Consider the following 27,071-nt stretch of genomic DNA (forward strand, 5'->3'; position numbering starts at 1 on the left):
GCTTTTTGAGGAAAGAAAGGTAAGTTTGGGTACTTTTTAAACTTATAAGAAGAATAATACTGGTCAAGCAGCATGATCTTAAGCTACACACACAGACAGATATCATGTTCCTTTTATATAAGGGTTATTTAAAATCCACAAATATATCTAGTTAAGTTCCAGATACATCAAGAACATCGACATATCAAAAAAAAGATTAAATTATTTTGTTAAATTTTTTAAAATCTAAAATTCAAATCGATTCATTCTAAAGCTTCCTAATGAATTCTAAGTATAAAGTTAGTATTTCTAAGTAGTTTAATGTGTTACCTTCGACTGTTGATTTGAATTTATTTATAATGAAAATTTTGTGTTTCATCTTTATTTTGGCAGTATTAGGCTTATCAGAGGTGATTGTTTTGAGTGCAGCTTCTCTATAACTATAGATTTTGTCCACATGTCGTAACTCAATCCTAATATAAAAGTAACAGGATGTTTGTCTGTGTATTTGTGTGTAGTGGAGAATCTTGCTACCCGCTAAACTGATATGGATCTTCTTTCTCATAGGTCGAGGAAGGTTTAAGCCTTGAGATGGCTTTAAGCTATCTTTCTGTCTACCTCTTACCCCTTATAATGCAGAGCTTTTACATACTAGGGCCGCAGCCGCTAATAATAACAAGCTTAACTAATATTTTAAACTTTCAAGTGAATATTAATGTAAACTAATAAAATAAGAAGATATTTGTGACTGGACAAAGTGTCTCAAAATCAGCCATGTGACATTATAAAAATGAGAAAGAAAACCCCTTAAAAAAGAAAGGGATAAACCCTCATTTTTATGACGTCATATGGCTGATTTTTGAGACACTTTGTCCACTCACAGTTACTTTTGTTTGTTCTAGGGAATGGTTACTCCAAAAGCGGAGTTATTTTCAAGAATTTTTCAACAGCAGGTAATTTACTTCCTATTAGCAGTTGAGCCCATTGGAGGGGCACTGGAGAAGGAATGGGGGGGGGGGTGTTATTGACACCCAACTTACAATTTGAAGTGATTTCAACGGAATAATATAAAGTATTGAATTATTGAGGGTGGTTGGATACTTTATGCTGTTTTCATAAATACGTTTTCTCATTCGTTGACTAAAAAACCTTTAATAAAGTATTTATTGGATGGTAAAACCTGCAGTTTCAGAACTTTTTCTTCAGTAATTCATATTTTCATAAGAGTTAAATTTATTCATTCAATAATTTATCTTTCTCTAGCGGCTACGCCCCTAGAGGCTTTCAAGAGGAGGGAGAAGGGTAGTCGTACCTCCCTCACTTTCATTTTTAGTTTCAAAAAGAAAAAGATAAAAGAAAATTGGTTGGAGGGGTTGAATTTTCTTGTACGCGTGGTTTCTCTTGGAAGGTACTCTACCCAAAAATAATTATAAACCTTTTAGGACCTATGAGAAGCTACACGATAAAGGATTATCATATTGGTTAAGCGGTCGTTCCTTATGATGTACTATTTAGGACCGAGTTGCTTTCAATGGAATAGACACCTATACTTCAAATGTTATCCTGCATAGCCTTCAAAACAACTCCCAGTCGTTATGTAAGTATTTTAGATGTTAGATGCATAGCTACTCTATAATTTAAGTGATTGTCACATAAAAAGACTGTCCAATAACTTAATATCTGATGAGCAATTTTGATAATATTTTTTTATTTCAATGTAATTTTAAAAGCGAAGCTACTCCATAATTCATTTTGTCTATCCGTCTGTATGTAAGTCCTTATCCGTTGTTTAAGATAGACGACTGGACTTTTGGCTGATGATTCCCTATACCATTAACCATCTAAAATAAAATACATACAGTAAAAATCAGAAAACAAATGAGAAACAAGGAATAGCGGCTTATTGCCTGATATTTACGTCAGCGTGATGTCCGTTTCAATGATAATTAAAACAAGAAAAATATGTTTAATTAATAAATATGTTATTAATATTAATATTATTAGTAAATATGTTTTTTTTTACATAGAGTTAAGTATTCTTTATAAGACTAATATAAAGTGTAGCTTTACTTATTAAGATTATCATTACATTTTTTTTATTGACGGTTAGAAGAAGAGAAAAACAAACATATAATCCTTATAATAAAGTAACAGGATGTTTGTGTGTTTGTGTGTATGTGTGTATGTGTGTTTGTGTGTTTGTATGTTTGTACCAAAGGATCTCGCTAATTGCTGAACCGATCGGGTTCTCCTTAACAGGGTAGCTTCTCAGAGGTCCCGGGAAGGTTTATAACTATTTTCTTGGGGGGGTGGGACACCCCCACCCCCCCAAAAAATGGAAAATCCCCCCCCCCCGAAAAAAATTTAAAAAAATAAAAATTTAAATAAAAATAAAAATAAGGGGGGGGGGCACCGCACCCCCCCCCCCCCCAAAAAAAAAAAAAAAAAAATTTCGCCCCCCCCAAATTTTTTTTTACTTTTTCTTTTAATAAAATCTAAAATAAGAAATTGAATTATTAAATTTGACTCTCTCCTCAACTGCCCCTAGAGGCCTCTAGGGGCGTAGCCGCTAGTTTAGTAATAAAGCACACAAAATCTAGAATTCCATTATAATATACTGTTCAAATTATTACCACAAAAGACGGGACATTACACTCTACATCTCGATGGTTCCTAAAGTTTTATAATCACGTTTTCTTATTTGTTGGCTAAAAACTTTGTTGATTGGTTGGTTTAAACTAGTAGTGTCCAAACTTTTCAACCAATTAATGAATCTACAGATGGTGTAATTTTGTTTATTATATGTATATCAATGTATCATCCATTGTCTTATCCCTTAAGATCCCTAAGTTTAATGCTAATTTAATTATTGATATTACTTTTCAATCAATTGATTAATCTATAGCGGGTTTAATTCCGTAACTTCATTATATGAATTTATCGTCCATTGTCTTATCCCTCTAGATTCCTGGTGGTATGTATAGATGCTAATTTACACCCTAGTCGATAATGACTTTTTCAGAGTTGAAATGATGTTTTGGCATACGGTGAAAGTATAATATCTACAATTTCCCACCTGATGAAATAATTGTTCTATCCAGTTTAAACCCCTTCTTGTAAACTTACAGTTTAATGGTGTGAAAAGTAGATAAGAGATAATAGAGAAAGATAGAATTGTTGTTTTAAAATCATTATATAAAAGTAACCACTGAACCGATATGGTTTTCCTTAACAATGTTGCTTCTTTTAGGTTCTGGGAAGGTTTATAGAATTTTGATGGAGTTTAACTTCCCCCTTCAAAGATAAATCACCATTATAAAGAAATGACCTCTTCAAAAATTACTTTTCTTTGAAACTAATGGGAAACTGAATTTATAAGTATGAATTTTGAATGGTGTAAAATTATAGGGAGTTCAGAGATCGATACATAGCCTTGCATTGTTGCAAAGAAGTTGTATCAACTTTTTTTTTTATAGCTAGCCGGTTCTTTTAGTAAGTAGTAGATGTAAAATTTTTCATAGAATTCAAATATGCAATCGGTTTTTTTGTAGACCTCTTATTTTTTAAGTAATTTAAGTTTTTAAAAAAAATAATTAAGTCGGTTTTAAGGTACTAAAACGCAACAAAATAAAAGAAGAAAATGGTCAGTAAGAACAAAAATAGTAAGATCTTTAATTTGACACCTTACTTTTAAAATTCTGTTGAGTAATTATTGAAAAAATCAATTTTTTTAACCTCGGTATAATAAAAACTTTAGACCTAAATATTTTCTCAAACAGACATAAAAAACATGGGTTCATATATACCATTAGAATCAGAAAAATATTACGAATCCATTGTAAGCAAAATTGAAAAAAATTAAAAAATTAAAAAATTACAGAAATGGCCAATTATTTTTTTTGTTCAGACAACACTATTGTCTTCCCTTTTTTACCCCCTCTTTACCCCCTCTTTACCCCCTCTTTACCCCCTTCCCATTTTTATACTCAATTGAAGAATTAAGACGTTGCCTGTACAACATAATATGATATTTTCATATAATTCCTTTTATTGTAGTTTATATACTATATTGTAAACTTTTTTTTTCAATTTTGCTTACAATGGATTTGTAATATTTTTCTGATTCTAATGGTATATATGAACCCATATTTTTTTATTTGTGAAATAATAAAATTAAGTTCAAAGTTTTTATTCTCGTGGGTTTAAAAAAATCGATTTTTTCAATAATTACCTGACAGAATTGAAAAAGTAAGGTGTCAAATTAAAGATCTTACTATTTTTGTTCATAATGACCATTTTCTTTCTTTTTTTTGTTGCATTTTAGTACCTTAAAATCGACTTAATTTTTTTTTTTTAAAACTTAAATTACTTAAAAAATAAGAGGTCTACAAAAAAACCGATTGCATATCTGAATTCTATGAAAAATTTTACATCTACTACTTACTAAAAGAACCGGCTAGCTATAAAAAAAATAGTTGATACACCTTCTTTAAGAATATTTTTAACTCATATCATGTTAAAAAATAAACCATAAAACGATCCTAATATCGTCACATCTTCACATAAAATAATTGGATTCCTATATGTATGAAGCTTCCCCTAGGTCACGGAAAGTTGATAACTATTTATGGGAAGGTACCGCCACCTCCTTCACACAAAAATCACCACTAGAAAAAATATCTCTAAAACATGGAGGGTCTACAGTACATATAGCCCTCCTCCCCTAACTCTAGGCTTCTACGGGCGTAGTCTCTAGTAATATAAATACACAATTATTCATGATAATGGTCTGTGATTATATGATTGTTTACAACCGATTCCAATTTTCCATTTTTTACGTTTTCGCATGAACATATAAAGATGTATATTGTATAGAGGTAGTGTAGCAATTATGTTGATTATTGACACTCAAAATCATACGGGCCAAAGGTCATATTCATAATATTACCAATAATATATCGGCTGCGCCTCTTGTATTTAGGGACACCGTAGATATACACTATATGCCTCTAGAGCCCTCTTGGGGCATTTGATACGGGAGTGATGGGGGGAGTCGACCTCTCCTCATTTTCGATTTTAAAAGAAGAAGGCGATTTCTCCTCAGAGGGTGTTGGTGCCTACCATCAAAACAATTTTAAAACTTCAGAACCTATAAGAAGCTAAATTGTAGAGGATAACCATTTCGGTTCACCGGTTAGCGAGATACTTCGGTAAAGACAGGCATTTTGTTACTTATTATGTAATGCTTTACTTGATATTACTAAATGTTATGGCTGTTGTAATCCTAGTTTATATAACCATTATTATTTTAGATGAGAGGTCTCTAGGATGTGGACAATGCTTGGCCAATCTACCTGTCGGAGCCTCAGGTTAGCATAAATTTGTCTGTCTGTCTGTCTTTTTTTCATATGGCTACCTGTCTGTTACCTACCTCGTGAGGTCAAATTAGTCTGTTTACTTCAAGTGATCGTCTAAGGACTTCAGTGCAATGTTTATTTTCTGTGTCACCCGGGGATATTAAGCAACACACAACAGACAACTAACCCTTCCACCTGTTCCACCTTTGTCTGGGCAAAGACATTCTCTCTATTCTAAATATTAGTTATAATTATAACATCATTATTTAAACGCCCCCCCCCCCCCCCTCCACTTCCAATCTCGGTAACTATAAGATATATCAAGACACACTCAATAGCAAAGTTGGTTTTAAACGCGAAGCTTTTCTATAATTAGTGTCTGTCCGTCCGTACGTCCGTCCGAAACAGATAGCTTTTATTCGTTAATTTAGGCATGCTAGAATTGTCCTATCGATTTCAAACTTTGCATGGTGATTCCTGTAGTAGTTTACAATTTTGCTTCGACTCTTTTACTTTTATATTCTGATTATTCAGTTCAGACACTATACAAGTGTTAATGTCCGTTTGTCTAGTTAAGTGCTTCGCTTTTATGGATGTTGTCATCCTTGTTTCATAGAAATTTAGGAAGATTATAATTGATTTAACCGCCTTAGCACCATTATTTACCGTTAAAAACTCTAAAACAATACAAAGAAAACCTGGAAAAAGTAAAAATAGGTATACATATTTACTATACAAATAGACCTATGATAAGATAATTGTTATTTAAAAATATCTCGTGATTTTTAAAAAGTGTCGATCAAAAACGTTTTGATCAAAAAATCAATGTTAAGAAATACATAGGCTATTATTGGGTTTTAAGCATTAGATTTATATACAGTATTTTATTGACTAAATTAACCAGCAAATAAAAAGGATACATTGTTTAAACTTTGGCAAAAAAAATTCTAATGTAAAATATACAGGATAAGGATAATATTGTTTTAACAATCTGATTTAATATCTTTTTCCTTGGAATTTTCCTTTAAATATTATAAGTCTTTCATAACATTTTTGGAACAGAGATAGTGCTTCTGAAGTATAATTATTCTAAACCTTGTCTAGGCCTATGAAAAGCTACATAAGGAGTAAAAAATTATAATGAAACCATCCGAAGACTTAAATCTAAAAAAAATAGCTCTAAGCCATCCTGGGATCTATTTTAAGCTTACCTAAAGTGAAGAACTCAATCAGTTCAGTAGTTTAAGAAATCCTAAGCTACAGACAATTTAAGCCTTACTACTTTGTATAATATCCAAAGACACAGTGTTTCGCCCTTTTAGGGCTCATCAGTATGGCTCAATTCATCAGAGTTAATTTTGCACGTAGCAGGGCTTGAACCGGGAACCCTTAGATTACCAGGCCAACACCCTACCCATTGCGCCATTACCCCATGACGAGTAAGGAATGAAATTGCGACCAGAGAGCTCAACCAACTTATGATTAGTTGGGGGCCTTGCACTTATGGCTAATTGGTACGGTTTTTCATTCCCCTGAGAGTAATAGTCTAATTTTGTAATTCGCTAGTTGTTAAGGTTTTCATAATTGTTTTTTTAGAATACTTATCACCGACTTCACAGACTTTAAGCAATAGAAACAGACAACTTAAAAATGAAAAAAAAGGTCTAAAAAGTAAAAACTGACCTTGTGGTTAGAATTGACAACATTTGATTAAATAACCATACGTACAAGGACAAATACGTTTAAATTCAAGTTTTTTCGTATCTTTTTATAAGGTTTTTTTCTTGTAATTCTGTTCATTATATATGAAGGTTCCTTAAAAAATGGCAGCTTTTTTTCGCACGTTATATGAACCAAAAAACGCTGTATTTATGGAATTTTAACGGTAAACTATTCATGGATAATTTAATTGTCTGACATTTCGGGTGGAATATTTGACTAGCGGGCAAACTTTCCAGGCCCTATAAGATGCTACATTGTTTGTAAAGGAGAACAATATCGGTTCAACTGTTAGAGAAATCCTTCGGCACAGACAGAACACTAGACATCCTGTTACTTTTATATAAGGATATCAAGTCTGCTGCTGCTTTTCTTCAGAGTATCTTTGCCCTTAAAAAAAACTATACAATGATTTTGTAATACATTTTTTAAGAGTGTAAGACGAGACACTTTAAGAATATCAAAATTGCAATCAAAATCTTCTAAGACGCATTTCTTTAATGTTTATTATCTAAAGAAAAATTTAAGAAGATTATATAACAAACTAGCGGATGCGTCCCTTCACCTAGGGGCTACGTATTTGAAGGGGTAGATAAGATCAAAATATCTTAAGACTGAAATCTAGAAATAAAGAAGCCTAAAATCATACCTCGACCTATGTGAAGCTTCCTTAAAATGGAGAACTTCATCGTTTAGTAGTTGTTGAAATCTTGAAAAAACCTTACTATAATCATTATATCTTTTTCAGACAACTTCAGTAAATTTATTAGAAGAAATAGTTTTTGAAAAGTATGTATAATACATATATGTGGTAATACGGCAACCAGACGGACGGGCAGTTTACAGAATTGCTACGCAGTGACTTATCATAACAAGCCCTCTGCACTAATCCCATTATATCACCATTTACCTCATGACCGACGGTGACCCCGCTATCCAGCGGTCAAACTGGCCTGCCGAAATATGGGGAGGGGCACGAACACGCAGCTATCACGCGCCCCTCACGCAATTATACAACCGGGAGGCGCTGCCTCCCCTTTTACCACAGCTGCCCCCGCAGCCTGTCTACCGCCGTGGGCTAAGCCCTTGTGTCCCACACCCCCTTCAAACCTAACCATTGTTATAATCTGTTGTATATATATAGTAAACATTCATTGTAAATATTATTCAGTTAAATATATAATTTCTGTATGACTAAATCCTGCTAGTTTGTTTTTGGTAGAATAATTCAAGGCTAAGGCTTGTTGGACTCGAACTCGCAACCCGTGAGCTGAAACGTTCGGCTTACCACATCTTGGTGTCAGCGTGTTTCAATCGAGCCTTACAGAAAGTAGCCTATTCTAACTCTGATTGGACCCTTTGGCAAGTAAGGGGACAGTCAGCCGCCAACTGAGAAGCCAACTGACCCGTGAGACGGCCTTTTTAGGTCGAATTTCCATCATTTTGAACGCAATGTGTGGGCCTTTGGCCTACGGCAAGCAGATTTAGCCTGCTAGAAGCGCCAGTTACGGCGCTTTTTCCGTACCGTGTAGGAGTAGCGCTAGGTGCGCAGCCACGGTAATCGGATAATTTAGCTCAAACGGCTACAAAACTGAGTCTAAATTGGCAAGTGTAGCTGGGACAAGCCCCAGGACACCCAGGCCAAACCTACGAGACGGACAGCTAGGTGCTGGTCTCCCTGAGAAGGCAATGTGTGGCTGCGAAGCTTCAGCACACAAGTAAGGCCTACCACTGCGACGGATAGCAGAATTTGAGCCACAGGCACGGCAGGACGGGACATTCCCTGCCGCTGTCTCCCAGGATTCGAACCCGAGGCGCTGCAGGACTGGCCATTCCCTGCCGCCATCTTTCGGGATTCGAACCAGCGGCGCTGCAGGACGGGACATTCCCTGCCGCCGCCATCCCTCTGAACCTTGCAGGACGGACATTCCCTGCTGCCAGTGCTTCCAGAATCACACCTAGAGCTCCTAGTGATAACAACACATAAGTGTGTATAAATGTCAACCAAGTGATAAAAAGAAATATAAAATTGTTGACCCAGTGATAATTGATAAGCTCTAGTGATTCGAAGCTACAGTCTAAGCCACCATGGTAAGCGATACTACCATAGCTGCGGTTCGGCCACCACCGAAGTTTCTGCCAACCCCAGCCGAACGGGAGGCCCCCTTGTCTCAAGGGCAGGATCTCCACTTCCCCTGCCATATCAGGGTGAGGTTTCCCACTCCTGACCCTGCCCAGCACGTACAGGTTGATGCCATGGTCGATTCTGGCAACCGTGTACCAGGGTCTGCTGTAATTTCTGAACACCTCATGCACGCAATGGGCGTGCAACGCATGTTGGTTCCAGACAACACCCAAATCCTGACTGCTAACGAGGAAGGCCAGCCCCTCCAGGTAATAGGAAAGTTAAAAGAATTATATATGGCAGTTTCACACACCCTTATACTCCATCTGTACCACGTGACTGTGGTACGGAATCTCTCACACCCTCTGAACCTAGGAGGGTATTTTCTCAAGGAGTTCGGAACTAGGCTCTGTTTCGACATGCAACCCCCCTGCTTGTGGGTGCGTGGGGAGTTCATCCCACTCCGTGGTGTCCCCATCGACCGGGAGACAGCCGAGAGAGAGTTGAGTTACGAGGGGCCTCTCTGCCAGGCCCACTGCCAGAGCAGCCGCGTGTGGTTGAGAAAGGCACGCACTGGGTGGATACTGCGCTAAACGCCCATAGGGGGACCAACCTGCTAGCCATGGGGTTGCCCCCAGTGCCCAAGGTGCCGCTGGAGAACCTGCCAACGACGTTTCCTGAGATTGCCAGCCCTCCAGAGCCGATCTTCTCCGCCGACACCTTCATCAACGGCCAGCCGTGTCCACCTGGCCCCCTCTACCTGGGAACCTCAGCCATTCAGCCGGCCGAGTCCGAGTCCAGACCCGTCAAGTCGCGGTCTGATGCACCCGGAGCCACGCTCAACTCCCAGGAATCAGCCTCTCCCGGCGCCGTGCCCATCAAGTCGTGGCCGGCCGCCTCCGGAGCCACGCATGGCTCCGCTGCCCCAGCCTCTCCTAGCGCCTAGCCCGTCAAGTCGCGGCCGGACGCCCACGGAGCCCAGGCTGGTCCCAGCGCCCCGGCCTCTCCCAGCGCCGAGCCCGTCAAATCGTGGCCGGACGCCCTCGGAGCCACGCCTGGCTCCGACACGTCAGCCCCTCCCGAGGCCGAGCCCGTCAAGTCGCGGCCGGTGGGTCCCGGAGCCGAAGCTGACCCCGCGCCAGCCACGTACAGGCTAAGCGCTGTCACTCCAACTGATGGCCAACAACCCCAACTCCGTACGGCCAAGCGGGTGGTCTTGCCTGGCCGCGGCGTCATGGCTGTCCCTGTTGAATTAGTGGGGCACCGTACTAAGGATGCCATCCAACTAGTTGCCCCAGAACAGAGGTTTGGGGAGGATCTTGTCATCCCAGAGGGCCTGTATGCCCACAGGCCAGCGTGTTTCGAGTGCTGGTGGTAAATGAAGGGGAGACGCCCCTCCTGCTGGACGCTGGCCTCCCCGTGGCTGGGGAGCTGGTCAAGCCTGACATTTTGGAGGTTTCTGACAAGCCTCCCCCTCGTATCCATTCGTTCCAAGAGCCTGTTGAGCCCCCAGATATGCAGGAGCTGTGGGAGGCCCTTGAGATGGAGGAGAATGAGTTCCTGCGCAAGGACCCCCTGCTCAAGAAGGAGGTCTGGACCCTGTTATCAGAGTACAGGGACGTCTTCTCCAACTCTACCCCCGGCTGCACTGACGTAGTAGAGTTGCAGCTGCGCCTCAAACCAGGGACCCAGCCGATCCGCCAGAGATTTAGGGATCTGAACCCGCGGCAGGAGGCTGAGCTGGAGAAGCAACTGGACACCTGGCTACAACAGGGAGTCATAGAGCCTTCAGACTCCGCCTGGAGTAGCCCCCTGGTGCCCATCAAGAAGAAGGACGGGAGCACCCGCTGGGCCGTCGACTACAGAGCCCTCAACAAGTGCCTGGAACTGGATAGCTACCCTTTGCCCAGGATCCAGCAGCTGGTAGAACGAGCGGGAGGACACCGCGTCTACAGTGCCTTAGACGCGGTGGCCGCGTACTACACCATCTGTGTGTCCGAGGACAGCCGGCCTTGCACCGCCTTCACCACCCCCAGGGGCTTGTACCAATGGAAAAGGATGCCCTTTGGCCTTGCTACGGCACCATCTGTCTACTCCAGATTTATTGCAGGGGTCCTAAACCCATTAGGCACGGCCAACCTCCAGTCATATCTTGATGACGTCCTGACCTTCCACCAGGATACCTGGGCCCACCTGGCTAGGCTCCGGGAAGTCTTGGAAGCCCACCGCAGGGGAGGAATCCGCCTCAAGCCAGCCAAGACCAAGCTGTTTCGAGCCAAGGTGGATTATCTGGGCCACACCCTCAGCCGTGAGGGGATAGCCATGCAAGAGGATTATATTGACCGTATCCTGGACTGGCCGGCCCCCAGCACCCCCAAGGATTTGCTGGCACTCCTGGGGTTCTTTGGATACTACCGCCTGTTCATCCCAGAGTATGCCGACCTCACCTACGAGATGAATCGGCAGAAAACGGCCAAGACACTGGCCTGGACGCCTGAGATGGAAGCCCAGCTGCTACAGCTCAAGGACAAGTTCCGCCAAGCCCCCATCCGAGCGCCGCCTAGGTTTGACTTGCCGGCAGTGTTCCAGCTCACCACAGACTTCAGCAGCCGCGCCATCTCTGCCATCCTTAGTCAATACCAGGACGGCAAGGAGAGGCTGATTGCCGACGTGGGGCGCAAGACAACCGACCCCGAGACTCGCTACCCGTCCTGGAAGGGAGAGATGGCCGCCATTATGTATGGAATTCGGAAATTTCACGGCATCTTGTCCTACCGCAGCTTCCAGATCAACACTGATTCCTCAGCCTTGCTACAAATGAAGTCGCTGAACACATCCACAGGGATGGTGGCTCGCTGGCAGGAGGAGCTAGCGGCCCTAGATTTCACTGTCTGCCACCGTCCTGGCACCCAGAACACCAACGCCGACGCCCTCAGCCGCCGGGAGGACGACAACATGCCGACAGCTACCGCTGAAGAATTAGCAGAGCAAGCTGAGTACATTCACACCCTCTGCCAGCTAGGGGAGTCCGCAGCTGGCCGGCCCTCTGCCGCACGACTGGATCCGGCTAGAGTGTTAGAAGCACAGACACAGGACCCGCTCCTGCTCCGTGTCCGCCAGTGGGTGGCCGATGGCAAAGCCCCAACTAAGGCTGAGCTGCGCGGCAAGGAACGAGACGAGCAGCAGTACGCCAGCCGCTTCGCAGCCCTGGGACTTGACGAGCACGGCTGCCTCACCACCACTGACCAGACCCTGACAGGAGAAAGAACAAGATACCTGCTGCCTTCGGCCCTCCAGCAGGACGCGTTCTTCTTAGCCCATGGGACCCCCATGGCCAGGCACTTTGGAATGGACGCTACTATTGCCCGCGTCGCCATGCATTTCTGGTGGCCCAACCTGTCCCGTGACGTCCGCCTGATGGTTCAGACTTGCCCTGAGTGTGTACAGAAGGTCACCAAGGAAAGGTTGAAGTTAGGGATACATGTGCCCTCCCGCCAGGGGTATCCACAGCAAGTCCTGTTTATTGACCTGGTGGGGCCGCTGCCAGAGACCCCAACGGGAAACCGCTATATCCTCACCTGTCAGGATGGGTTCAGCCGGTTTGTCAGCCTCTACGCCATCCCCAACAAGCGCACTCTCACGGTGGCTGAAGCCCTTCTGCACCGCCATCTGGCCACGTTCGGATGTCCCCTGAAGATCCACTCCGACAATGGGATGGAGTTTACCGGCCAGGTACTCAAGGAACTGGCCTCCAAGCTTGAGATTGGCCTGACACATCCACCGCCCTACAACCCGCAGTCCAACCGAGTGGAGAGGTTCCATCGGACGCTCAACACAGGCATGCGTCTGTTCCTAGACAGAGACGACAACAACTGGGAGCCACACTTGCCTGCCATTGCCTTCGCCTACAACACCAAGGCCTGCAGATCCACGGGCGTGACCCCGTTCCTGGCCTACTTTGGGAGAGAGGCCAAACTTCCGGTGGACATGGTGCTCCGGCTGCCAGACACAGAGTATGCCTCGGTTCCAGCCAACGTCCAAGCTCTCCTGCAACGCTACCATGCCGTGTACAACGCCATCCAGCAGCGAGAGGAGGGAACCATCCGGAGGAGCGCGGCCGCCTACGAAGGCACGGCCAAGTACGAGGTTGGAGACCTGGTCTGGTATCTGGCCCCCCGCCTGGTGCCAGGGAAGGCAGCCAAGATTACCAAGAGATGGACTGGCCCTTGGAAAATAGTGCGACAAGCCACAGACGTCCATTATGTCATCAAACCTGCCTCTCCAACAGCTAGGATCTCGGAAGTCACCGCGCATGTAGGCCGACTGCGCAAATACACTGGAGATGTAACTGCCCATCAGATTCCAACAGACATTCAAGGCAACCTGGATGGCGACGAGGATGCCACCGAGCTGCCTGCCGGAGCTGCGACGCCGCCAGCTAGTGACCCAGGACAGTTCCCAGTGTACCAGCCAGCCGCCGCCGCCCCACAGCCTAGCGGCCAGGATCGTGACCCGGTAGAAGAGAACCTGCAGCATCAACCCAACGAACCACCGCCGCCGCCGCCAGCTCCAGAGCCACCTAGAGATGCCATCTGGAATCCTGATACTGACATGGAGAACCTGCCGGCCAGCAGCGAGCCTGTAGGAGGAGAGGCGGCCACTGCGATGGAAGAGGCGGCCCCAGAGGACGAAGCTGAAGCAATGTGCCCCGTGTTGATGACAGCCGTCCCCATCCGAGTGGGAGCTAGGAGGCCAAGTAACCTGGACCAGGCAGGCGCCCCCATGGAATTTTATGCGCCTTCATCCATCGTTATTCCCCCCTTGGGAGCCTCCAGAGTTAGCCTAGGCCTCCGTGTCCAGCTACCCGCCGAGACAGAGTTAGTTCTGCAGACAAGGCAAAATTTCCAACGACGGGGCTTGGCCGTCGCTAACCCACGGCTGGAGGCCAACCGGGAGTTGACAATGCTGATATCCAACCACAGCCAGACAGAGCAGCGAGTGTCCCGCGGAGCCTGTATAGCCAGAGCTGTCCTCCACCGAGCTGTGCCCCAGGAAGAGGCTGTCCTGCGCAGACATAGGTTGCCGTATCCCCAGGTTCAAGGCCTGGTGGCTCGAGAGCCCCGCAACCCTTGAAGGGGAGGTTGTGGTAATACGGCAACCAGACGGACGGGCAGTTTACAGAATTGCTACGCAGTGACTTATCATAACAAGCCCTCTGCACTAATCCCATTATATCACCATTTACCTCATGACCGACGGTGACCCCGCTATCCAGCGGTCAAACTGGCCTGCCTAAATGTGGGGAGGGGCTCAAACACGCAGCTATCACGCGCCCCTCACGCAATTATACAACCGGGAGGCGCTGCCTCCCCTTTTACCACAGCTGCCCCCGCAGCCTGTCTACCGCCGTGGGCTAAGCCCTTGTGTCCCACACCCCCTTCAAACCTAACCATTGTTATAATCTGTTGTATATATATAGTAAACATTCATTGTAAATATTATTCAGTTAAATATATAATTTCTGTATGACTAAATCCTGCTAGTTTGTTTTTGGTAGAATAATTCAAGGCTTAGGCTCGTTGGACTCGAACTCGCAACCCGTGAGCTGAAACGTTCGGCTTACCACATATATACCTATTTCTATAAATTTGGAGGTGGACTTAACTAATTAATTATGCAAACCTAAATTAATGTTAAAAGTTCTACAACACATATAATTTTAAAGATTTTATTAAAATAAAAAGAAAACTTCCTTCATCTTAAAATTTAAATTTACACACTTTTAAAGTTTAAAGCAAAACAAATATATTTTTAAGTCATTTTCTGACAATAAGCCAGCAAAAATCGTGAAAATAAGGTGAAAATAAGTAGATGTATAACCCAGACAACTAGCTGGTTCTAGTGTTGAAGATCTTTTTCGTCTGCTAGAGAATAATTTCTGCTGTTTTGTAGTGACTTGGCTCAGTTAATATTTCCGACGCTATTGGCTGATATTCACAGACCGAATTGAAAGTCGGCACAGAGTCCCCTACCCGTGGACATACATTTATTTAATCCCTGCCCCCTCTATTATTTAGGTTAGATAATAATATTTATAACAAATAGCGCACATGTTTGTGTACCAATACAATTCTACAGAATTATTTACTTTTTTTGGATAATGAATTTATTAAAAAAAGGATGTATTGTTTGTTTGTTTCTTGTATGCAAGATCAGTAACATTATCAATAAAGATTCATGGCCAAGAATAAGGGGTTATAAACAAACAAGCGATTAAATATATAATAATATTTTGGGGGGAATTAGAGAGGTCTGAAAAACATGATTTTTACTGGTTCTAATCCAGTTACGAAGCTATACTGGAAAGTTATTTTCCTTTGACACTGTTTGGCTATTCTATATTTAGGCTCTATTTGTCCAACCCTCCCTCCAAACTACAGCGCGTGCAGTAAATCACAGGAAGGATGAGGCTATTTATTACCCTTGTCCCCAAAGTTTTATAATAACGTTTCTTTACATTCGTTGGCTTTACAACTTTAGGGACTTTTATTGAATTTTGATTGGTTGTTTCATTGAGTTAAATGTCCAAACATTTCAACCACTAATTGTAATAAATAGAAGGGGTAATTTTGTATTCCATCAATGACGATGAACATCAATTTAAAGGCCATTGTCTTATATCTTTAGATCCTTGAGTAAATCTATACTGTATCTATTTGTGGTTTTAAGAATAATATTATATCATTTAAAAGTTTTTGATCTTGAACTTAAATTAATTAAATACTTAGTGTTACGCTTTAAGTTAGGCATGTTATCTCGGTTTCATTTTAGAATTAAATTTTAAATAATGTATCCATTTATATTAAAAGAATTGAATAAGTGGAATTTTTTCCAGCTGAAAGTCTTAATACAATGGATTCAAAATTAAGATATTCAAATGGTCATATACCATTTGGTATCCGACAATTGTACTACCGTCAAAATTGTAGTTTTTGTAATTACGCCGGTTAAGGGATCCAAAGCAACACGCAAAAAATCTATCTTTAATTATGAATATCAATGAACTCTGTTTATTCATATATTTTGCTATAACTATGTAAAAATTGCTTTCAAAACATTCACTTTTCCACTGAAACAGTTTCTTTACAAATCTAAGTGATCAGTTTTCATGGTAAATTTATGAAAATATTTTTTAAAAAGGTCTGTTTAGTAAGCATTTTTGATATAGTCATCGCCAAATACATGATTAAACATGTAAAAAAAAAAACTGGATATCTTTATATTACTGCTAATAGAGGAAAGAACACTCTTTTTCATATTAAAACTAAATTGAAAGGGGAGAAAATATAATGTTTATATATATAATTAGTTTTTTTTTTTTTTTTCCTAAACTGCTTTTTTAATGGTTTTTCCTAAGAGTTTTTGGGTGGTATCCCCCCGAAATTTCAATTTAATGTAAGAATAAGAACTTTCTTTAAAAGATATATAGTTATTTTAGATTGTCAGTATAGCAACAATTGAATAAAGTAAGTTGGTAATTTTCCGTCGCCAATATTGTAAGTTTTGCAAACGATTACATTATACAGACGACTGACAAAAAAATAGAGAAAGAGATATCTATGAATTTTTGATCAGAATAAGATTGTTTTGTCCTTTCTTCAGCGGATATACTCTAAACTTAGTGACTTTAAGAATGTCCTTTTTCATTTCCATCTAGCTTACTTACAAAGTAGCAGCTACGCCCCTAGCATCTAATGGCTCTGTATTCGAAGGGACAAAGAAGGGCTAGAAAATTATCTTTAAACCATCACAGGACCTTTGTGAAGCTTACGTAAACAGAGGACCTAATCGGTTCAGTAGTTATTGAGATCTTAAGCTTATGGCAAAAAGTCCTACTACTTATCCTTATACTAAAGTAACAGGATGTTTGTCTGTCTGTGTGTCTGTCTGTGTGTCTGTACCGAAGGATCTCGCTAACCGCTGAACCGATCGGGTTCTCTTTAACAGGGTAGATTCTCATATGTCCTGGGAAGGTTTTTAACTATTTTGGGGGAGGGTACTACTACCCTCCCAAAAGAAATGACAAAAAAATTGAAAATTTTCTTTAAATCTGGAAGACTTCAACGTAACATTAAGAAGTATCCGTAACATAAAGAATTATCGTAGACTTTAACAAACAAAAACATTTAAAGTGCCACTAGAGGCCTCTAGGGGCGTAGCCGCTAGTATATTAAAAAGGATTAAAATTAGTATGTAATATACATTTTATTAAACAAACCTTTTCAGAATTACTTTTGAAAAAAAAAACTATTTAGAAAAAAAATACAGAATATGTTTACTGTACAAAATCAGACATTTATTCGCCTGCCATCAACCCATTGCTATGGTAAAAAAGAAAGACAAGCACTTTTTGTTACAACTAATAGTTGTGCCACTTGCATCTAGTGGCTCCTTATTTGAAGAATAGGGAAGAGAGAAAAATAGCTTTAAACCATTTGAAAACATATATCTATCAATATAATAGCCTAAAACCAGCTATGTGAAGCATACATAAAATAGAGAACTCAATCAGTTAACCAGAATTCTTAGGTTTCAGACCACAAAAGTTTACTACTTTCTATAATAGGAAAAAATTATGAAAATGACCATTCTTGTTAAAAATAATTTTATCATATATCACATTTTTCTACCTTTTTAGGTAAAAATATATAAATATTATTGCATATCTTTTTCCATATCTATTTTAGGTTTAACATAAATATGTTATTTAAGAAAAAAATATGTTAATAGGTTTGATAAAATATTGAATACCAAGAATCGTTTGATCTGTAGGAAGACTTGTAAATAGAAATGAGAAATTATTATCTAAAAAAGAACAATAATATAAGGTAAATTCAGTTTTAATTTGAGTATTACCTCTGAGAAACTGTATCTTTAATGACAGTCATACGAACAAAATCTGCCACGCGTAAATTATCAATAATTTTGGGGTAATATAAGATTTTTTTTAAAGTTTAAATGTAACATGTATTTTTATATTAGCAAAGCTACTCTTTGAGTTGAAATGTCAGTTTGTCCGTCTTTATGTCAACTAAGTTTAGCGGGAAAAGTCATTTACTAGGCTGATATTTAAGTTAGATGGCTGAATTTCTTGGTAAAGATTCTCTATACCAATGAGCTTCCAAAAGATAATTTACTTGGTCCGTCAATCTATCGTAATGCTGAAGTCTGTACAATATGTCACTTTGTGTGTTAGTCTATCTGTACAGTTCTGAAATATATCAAATTTGTTTGAATATTTATTTGACCATGAAATATCTATACTTTAAAAAAACGGGTGTCCTTCTTTCTGTGTGTTTTTTTGTGCTTGGCTGTTCTTAGGGGCTTTACTACTATGGATTTTGTTATCCTTGTTTCCATCTATTTTCTGCTTGTCCTGATTTTTAGACAATTGTATAAGCAATGATATAAGAAAAGGCCATGAAAACAAAACGAATTCTTACCTAATTACGGCATTGTATTATAGACAGCTTTCCGTGGAAAATAGTCAGATTAAAATCAGTATTATTAACCCCGAGAGACCGAAGGCCCTAACTAACAAAACAGGTGTTAATTTTATGTTTGGTATTTTAATATTTAATACGATGCAATACATGGTTTTTCAGTATGGCTGAGAACCAGTTCTAATCCAGCGGTTAATACCGGTTTCAAAGCCATACTGATAAAGGTAATGATTCACAGGGATAGACGCACAAGATTTTTATTTTTAGGTGGGTAAAATAATACACCACACTCCTTCTCCTGTACCTGCTAAAATATTTACATCTCTATTGTTGTACCAATCCTGCTGTAGTTAAACTGACTCCAGCAAACAATAAAGTCCTATAAAATGTACAGAATATATGAATAAACAACATCAACAAACGTAGCATGTACAATGTACATATCATGTCTACATTTTTATGCATCAAATTTTGCAAATCTGTGCAAAAAAAAACTATTGTCTCCCCCCCCCCCCCTCTGCCTGATTTCCTGAAAAGTAAGTATAAATAGGATATTTTTTTGCAATATTTGATTAGGCATTATATTCAAATACCAAGGATTTTAGCAAATGTATGTATAAGACTCATAATTCTATTGGTTAATAGAAAAATAAATGAAACAATATGCCTGTAAAAAGGTTATGTTAACTATATTTCTTTTGCTTTTGGGTTTAGTTTTCTTGGAAGAAGAATTTTTTTTACAAAAAGGATACCCCCCTCTCACAAAAAAATATGAGACTTCCTTGAAAAGAGGAATGCAATTGGCTTAGACAATCTTTAATGTATTGGTTAAGACAGACATCCAAGTCATTTGTATAATAAATGTATTATTATATATGTATAATCCAGATAGTTACCTGCTCAATAGTTGGAGACCCTTTCCGTCTGCTAGCAAATTGCTTTTTGTTCTTTTGTAAGAACTCGGTTGTGCTAAATTTCCGACGCTATTAGCTGTTTTTAAAGACCCAATAGAAAATCGGGACAGGGTCCACGCCCTATGGGCAGATTTACATATAGCTCATGCCCCCTTCTATTCTTTGATATTTTTATGGCTTGTATGAAACTTGAAAGATGAAAAATAGGCAATGACATAATATAAAAATTGTATCAATAAACCATATCTTTGCCATCTTAGGTCGCATTTCTATTCTGCCCTTTGTTCTTGAAAATGTGTACTGTCAAGTTTTTGTTGTTGCGAAGCCTCTCTGTAAGTCTATGAATAGGTTATTCAGCCGCCCTACTGTTGATGAAATTTTATCTGGATAAAAATAAAGGTGGTTGATTGCAGAGATCTTGGGGATAAGACAATGGACAATAAATTGAAATACTTAACCAATGATGATCAACACAATTGCCCCTTTTTTAAATTAAAATTATTTGTTAAAAGTTTGGACACTATTAGTTTAGAGCAAACCAACCACAATTAATTTAAAGTACCCGAAGTTTTTAAACCAACTAGTAAGATAAAGGAGGTAAAAAAATGTTGGTACTAACTACTACTTTAATTTACATTCCAAAATTTGGATCTACTGCAGTTCACGGTAAAATATTGCTGGTAAGCAATATTTCCAAAAATCTATGAATTTTAAAGGCTGCTAGCTGCCAAACGGCTGAACGTACAGATCATGCCCGCACACTGTTTTAAGCGGCATAAGAAGGCCTACAAATAATCTGGAATAGCCAAAAATCAATAATTCATAATTATCTCGCAGTGCAGAGAAATGCGCGAAAAAGACCTATTTCACGCGTTTTTTATTCAGTGAAGCTTTCCCTGTGCATAATTGGATCTTGGCTATTCCAGATTATTTGTAGGCCTTCTTATGCCGCTTAAAATGGTGTGCGGTTATAATCTGTACGTTCAGCCGTTTGGCAGCTAGCAGCCTTTAAAATTCATAGATTTTTGGAAATATTGCTTACCAGCAATATTTTACCGTGAACTGCAGTAGATCCCAAAATTTTTCTTCTGTTATCTAACGTTTAGAGATTTTTCTGTCTGAAGGAGATATCATTTGAAATACCGCCAGTAAAAAAAGTTGTATTGTTTAGAGAAGCTATGTAGAGGAATTGATAAAATTTTGCCTGGATCCACCTATTTTTGCTAAGCTGCTAAACAAACCGTCAGCTCCACAACATCGCTTAGCTTCTAATAGACATATTTGTTCTTGTTAACTCACAAAAAGTTATGACAAGAAGATTATGCGGAGATATAAAAGTTTACATAAAATTTTGTTTGTTTGTGTCTGTAAAAATTTAAATCCGCGTGTTCCATGGCAAAACTATCAACTTCAATACTTGACCATTTGTATGCATGGATAAAACAATGTCCTGAAAATTAATTTTAATCTCCAATGATGATACAAATTACCCCTTCTGTAAATTTCAATTAGTGGTTAAAACGTTTGGACACTTAACTTATTACACCAACCAATCAAAATTCAATAAAAGTCCCCAACATTTTTGAGCCAACTAACAAGAAAACATTGTTATAACACTTTGGGGACTATAATTAATTAACAGCTTAATGTCCCCTCTCTACCTATTTTGTGATATTGCTAGATGTATTAAATAGTGGCTTTATCTTAGCCTAGAGGAGCTTTTAACCTTCGAATTTGTTTAGTGAAAATGGAGGCTGTAATTTGTTGCAAATATTTCGTATTTTGGTGCTTTCTCTCAAAGTTCCTTGTTGAGCACAGAATCTATTGAGTACTGGCTAGCCCCGCATGGTTAGGACACTAAGATTTAAAGTGACTTTTTGGAATATTTTCTTCAATATCACCATTGATAATAAAATCAATATTTTCTATTTTAGGAATATTGGAATCGCCGAGCACAGGGGAAGGTGCACATTGTCTTTGGCTCTTACATACCCAGGTATACACAGTTTATTTAGGAATATTAGAATATCCAAGCACAGGGGAAGGTGCACATTGTCTCTGGCTCTTACATATCCAGGTATACACAGTTTATTATGGAATATTAGAATATCCCAACACAGGGGAAGGTGCACATTGTCTCTGTTTCTTACATACCCAGGTATACACAGTTAATTTTGGAATAATAGAATATCCCAACACATGGGAAGGTGCACATTAAAAAACATAAACATAAACATACCCAGGTATACACAGTTTATTATGGAATATTAGAATATCCCAACACATGGGAAGGTGCACATTGTCTCTGTTTCTTACATACCCAGGTATACACAGTTTATTTAGGAATATTAGAATATCCCAGCACAGAGGAAGGTGCACATTGTCTCTGTTTCTTACATACCCAGGTATACACAGTTTATTTAGGAATATTAGAATATCCCAGCACAGAGGAAGGTGCACATTGTCTCTGGCTCTTACATACCCAGGTATACACAGTTTATTTAGGAATATTAGAATATCCCAGCACAGAGGAAGGTGCACATTGTCTCTGTTTCTTACATACCCAGGTATACACAGTTTATTTAGGAATATTAGAGTATCCCAGCACAGGGGAAGGTGCACATTGTCTCTGGCTCTTACATACCCAGGTATACACAGTTTATTATGGAATATTAGAATATCCCAGCACAGGGGAAGGTGCACATTGTCTCTGGCTCTTACATACCCAGGTATACACAGTTAATTATGAAATATTAGAATATCTCAACACAGAGGAAGGTACACATTGTCTCTGGCTCTTACATACTCAGGTATACACAGTTTATTATGGAATATTAGAATATCCCAGCACAGGGGAAAGTGCACATTGTCTCTGGCTCTTACATACTCAGGTATACACAGTTTATTATGGAATATTAGAGTATCCCAGCACAGGGGAAGGTGCACATTGTCTCTGGCTCTTACATACTCAGGTATACACAGTTTATTATGGAATATTAGAATATCCCAGCACAGGGGAAAGTGCACATTGTCTCTGGCTCTTACATATCCAGGTAAACACAGTTTATTTAGGAATATTAATATTCCCAAACACAGGGGAAGGTGCACATTGTCTCTGACTCTTCATACCCAGGTATACACAGTTTACTATGGAATATTAGAATATCCCAGCACAGGGGAAGGTGCACATTGTCTCTGGCTCTTACATACCCAGGTAAACACAGTTTATTTAGGAATATTAATATTCCCAAACACAGGGGAAGGTGCACATTGTCTCTGACTCTTCATACCCAGGTATACACAGTTTACTATGGAATATTAGAATATCCCAGCACAGGGGAAGGTGCACATTGTCTCTGGCTCTTACATACCCAGGTATACACAGTTTATTTAGGAATATCAGAATCTCCCAAAATACATACATACCTAGGTATAATAATAGATTGGTAATATTTAGGAAAAAGAAAACTTGTCTGATTTTAGGCAAAGAAATTATTTGGTAAAAGACCGATAACTTTTATAGATGTAATTGTATAGATGTCTTTTTTTAACTATAGAATGTATACAATCAAATTTTTAGAATAAATATCATATATTATATTTATGGAGAGAGAGAGAGAGAGAGAGAGAGAGAGAGAGAGAAATCTTCTCTAATAGCTTTGACTCGAAAACACTCTAATAGCGGTATATAACTTTTCTGTTGGAAGGAGTCAATCATTCAGTTAGTCAGTGAGGGGAGCATCCAAAAAGAAACGATTTTTTTGTTATAGGAGAATGCAGAGATCTCACTGTTTTGTCCAAAGATCAAGCTCCCAAGATGTGTGGTGAGTAAATTTTAAATTATTTTACATTAAGGCATATTAAAAAATTGTCCCTTTAAACATCGATGATGATTCATGAAACAATTAGGTATGATTTGGAAAGCGTGGCAACTCTATACTCGTTACTTGAAAGTTCATATGTCCATTTTAAACAAACTGGTTTTTTTTAACTTTTTTGACAACATTTTTTTGTATGGTATAATTTTTCTATTAATTTGATTTTTTGAACAATGATTCCTAGGACAACAAGGTTTTAATTTTAAGTTAAGCGAAGTCTTAAATTGTAAGTATGTTATTAAACAGAACTTAGAAATCAGTTTTGCAACAAACTTACATATAATTTTGTCTAAACATATCAATTAATTTTCTGCTTACACTCTATACTCCTCTTATATGAATGTTGTCATCCTTGTTTATAATATAGTTCTCTTTCCATGATAAAAAGGCGTTGAAAACATTATAAAACAATGAATAAACACAGTTAGTAGTTACATATTATTAAATTCAAATCTACAAATATACCATATTCTATAAATATCTTTCTCAAAATTCGTTTGACCCCCCCACCCCCCACCTTTTTTACCTTCCTGTTTCGTAAGGATCTTTATTTAGCCCGTATTAATAAAATGATTTCTCCAAAAAAAAACATTTATAACTGTTGTCACAATTTCTACAATAAGATTATTTTAAACTTCCTGATTTAAATTTGTAATTTTATTTTGTCTTGATATTTTATATATTTTATGAGATAGAAAGATATTTTGGCCTGTTAAGGCAGCAATTGATATTTAATGAGTAAGGCCTCTCTAATCAAGAATAATTCAATGTATCTATTCATGTTTACACAAAATTTGTTCTAAAATTAGGACATTAGACTAAGAGTTAAAGATTGATCTGTAAATAAAATTTTTATTCATATTCAAATCCAGTTTTTAGTAAAATTTGTAGGATGATAATTTTGTTGGTATATTATTGACCAATATTTATAATCTAGATGACTTTTTGACGTATTTGTTTATTTAGTTCAGTGTAGTATAGATGGTCCAAACCGCCTAATAACCCAAGTTTCATCACTCTATGTGTAATATACTCTAATATTGCAAAGCTGCCGTGAAGTCGTTTAGATCAAGTCTATCATTATTTTCCTATTCAGTCATTATTTTAGAATTAAGGAGGCAAAATAATTTCAAATTATTCAATATTTTTTGTGATAAAGCAACTCTACAAGTTTAATTTGTTGGTCAGTTGGTTGTCTGTTAGTGTGTGATGAAATTGAAATGATTGAAATTGTTGAATTTGAGACTAGCCTCTATAATTTTCACTGCTGCTTTATTTATATTCAAAGAGTCACTTGGGGACATTGAACATTAAATTACACTGGTCCCCAAAATTTTATAAACAGCATCACTTACTCTTAAACTATAAACTTTAAATATAACTTTGTACATAGTCGTAGTGTCCAAACTTTTCCTTCAATTAAGTATTATTAAACATATTACATTTTAATACTGGAAAAAAAAGATTTCTAAAGATTTGGATATTTTGTGTTGATTTGAAATTGATTATGCTGTTTATGTGAATATTTACTGGATTTATTCAATTTTTAAATTTTTGTCTTGTGTATATGTTAGACTGTCTGTTTGTCAAGCATCCCTCACATTTGCTGTTTACTAATACATATAAATTAGAGGTTTTTTTTATCCGTGAAATTGAATAAATCGCATTAAAAAGCCCTCTTAATTCATTAATCAGAAGGGATGTCTTTTTTTTACTATGAAGTCCAGAGTCTGAGTAGTCCAATCTTAATTCCCTCTTTTGAATCCTGTTTTGTTCTATTCTGTGCACATGTCCTAACCACTTTAGTCTTTTATTTTTTACTTCTGCTTCAATACTTTTGTACTTGGCCTTAGTATTCAGTTTATTTATCTAATTTTTTATTTTCTCAAAATAACTATAAACCTTCCCATGTCCTGTAGAAAGCACCACTCTAAAGGAAAACCTTATCGGTCCAGTGGTTTTGGAGATCTTAATCTACATGTATACAGACAGACAAGCATCATGTTACTTATAAATAAGGATTATGACTGTTGTCCTCTTCTGCTTTAACAAAGCCTATGAAATGGAATATTCGATCAATATTTGCGCAACAGTTGTTTATGTTTTAGAAAAAATCTGAAGATGGACGCATCCCAACCTGGTCTGATATCCTGATAGTTACTCCAACTTGGAAGTTTATTGAATCCTCTGTCTACTGTGGACCTACAACTGCCATGTAAGTTAAATAGTACTGCAGAAACAGGATTCTTATAGAGCTACAATGCGACAAAAATTACAAATGAACAATGCAAACAGTAGTTATTATATAATCTTTGAGAAAAATGTCTGAACAAATGAAAGCAATTTTGGTTAAAACATTAATAACTGATTTCTAGCTGCTGGAACATTTAAATTTATTATATAATCTGTCTTTGTTGGTCTATACAAGCCATGTAAGATAGTTTTTGCTACAAGAGATGTTTCGTTATGAAAGAAGCCAGATAGTCTACGAAGTAGCAAAGCTATTAAGTCAAATGTATCAAATAGTCAAAAACAAAAAAAAAATTTACACAAAAAAGTATTGAATCCTCTGTTTATTGTATGTAGAATAAAAAACCTCAAAATAAGATAGCAAAAAATGGCGGTTGTTTTAAAGTCAGACTCCGATTTTCAATATCACTAATAGTTACTATGCTTTAGGACGGGACCAGTCCACCATATTTCCACGTGTAACAAGATGGCGGTTGTTTTCAAGTCAGAAACCGGTTTGGCCCCAGATCAAGGATTCAGATGCACTTATTCTGTCTATTAATCAAATAATCAAGTACAAGTGAAGTCAGCAAGGGGATATTTAATTTTTCAAGGAAACTATTTTGCCTCCAACTTTTCGACCATTCAAATGTAACCGTTTTTACTACCTTTTTTGTAAATACCCATTACAACATGTTTTCTCTATTATTGCACACTGAGGTTTGAAGAATAGTTGCATAATTATTTGTATTTCAAAATTTGAATTAAACATAGTTTCTTTCAATAAAATTTTTTAAAACTATAGTTTCGTTTAGTATAAAGTTTTTATACATAGATAGTGCAAAGGAGGATAAATATATATTTCCCTTAGTTACTTATTTGTGTGCAATTTTCCTATTTCTGTGCATAGATTAATTTATCTGCTATTGTCCTAATCCACCCCGATGCTAATGATATTAAAATTAGTTATTATAATGTATAAATGTACAAATATGAACAATAGTGAATATTAATATAAATTTAGTTTTATTTCAAAACAGCAATAAAGCAACAAGGACAATTAAGTTCATGATTATAGTAGCAACTTAATATAATTTGCCCTAAAGTAATAAACAAACAAACAAACGAAAAACTACCCCCTTATTTACATTTTTTTTAAATGAGGAGGTGGGTTTAATTTTTTATAAAAATAAAGGGGATGGGGTTTCATTGCTAGTAGGGAATACCCACAAATCTGCTTATTTTACTAATTTTAATCATTAGCAGCAATGTAGAAACTCCATAAATAGAAACAAAGAGAAGATTTTGGCTTTATGTAGAATTTTATGTTGAATAATCAACCAACAAAAATAATTTCCTTTAAATGT

At 38.3% G+C, this 27,071-nt stretch overlaps 1 protein-coding gene across 2 annotated transcripts; it reads left to right on the plus strand.

Moving 5' to 3' along the window:
* The first annotated feature begins 307 nt into the window (after window positions 1-307).
* Window positions 308-26,436, plus strand: LOC145327726 (uncharacterized). Of its 2 annotated transcripts, XM_080171282.1 has the most exons (9): window positions 308-389; window positions 882-932; window positions 1,495-1,576; window positions 5,292-5,348; window positions 21,532-21,561; window positions 22,214-22,245; window positions 23,368-23,421; window positions 25,584-25,690; window positions 26,155-26,436. In XM_080171282.1, the coding sequence occupies exons 1-9, from the start codon at window positions 339-341 to the stop codon at window positions 26,264-26,266; spliced, it is 576 nt and encodes a 191-aa protein (XP_080027408.1). In that variant the 5' UTR covers window positions 308-338; the 3' UTR covers window positions 26,267-26,436. The 2 variants fall into 2 exon arrangements, with proteins under 2 accessions (XP_080027408.1, XP_080027407.1); XM_080171281.1 differs by lacking the exon at window positions 22,214-22,245 and having other exon boundaries at window positions 21,532-21,593.
* The last annotated feature ends 635 nt before the right edge of the window (window positions 26,437-27,071 follow it).

Source organism: Acartia tonsa, chromosome 9, assembly GCF_053477335.1.
Source record: "Acartia tonsa isolate MP-2025a chromosome 9, ASM5347733v1, whole genome shotgun sequence".
In the NCBI taxonomy this organism is placed as follows: Eukaryota; Metazoa; Arthropoda; class Copepoda; order Calanoida; family Acartiidae; genus Acartia; species Acartia tonsa.

What these genes read in the sequence shown, in the direction of transcription:
- LOC145327726 (XM_080171281.1), top strand. Translation starts at nt 339, where the DNA reads ATGAAAATTTTGTGTTTCATCTTTATTTTGGCAGTATTAGGCTTATCA. An exon ending in CAGTATTAGGCTTATCAGAG is followed by an intron (nt 390 to 881) that starts GTGATTGTTTTG and finishes TGTTTGTTCTAG; the next exon opens with GGAATGGTTACTCCAAAAGC. An exon ending in AAACAACTCCCAGTCGTTAT is followed by an intron (nt 1,577 to 5,291) that starts GTAAGTATTTTA and finishes TTATTATTTTAG; the next exon opens with ATGAGAGGTCTCTAGGATGT.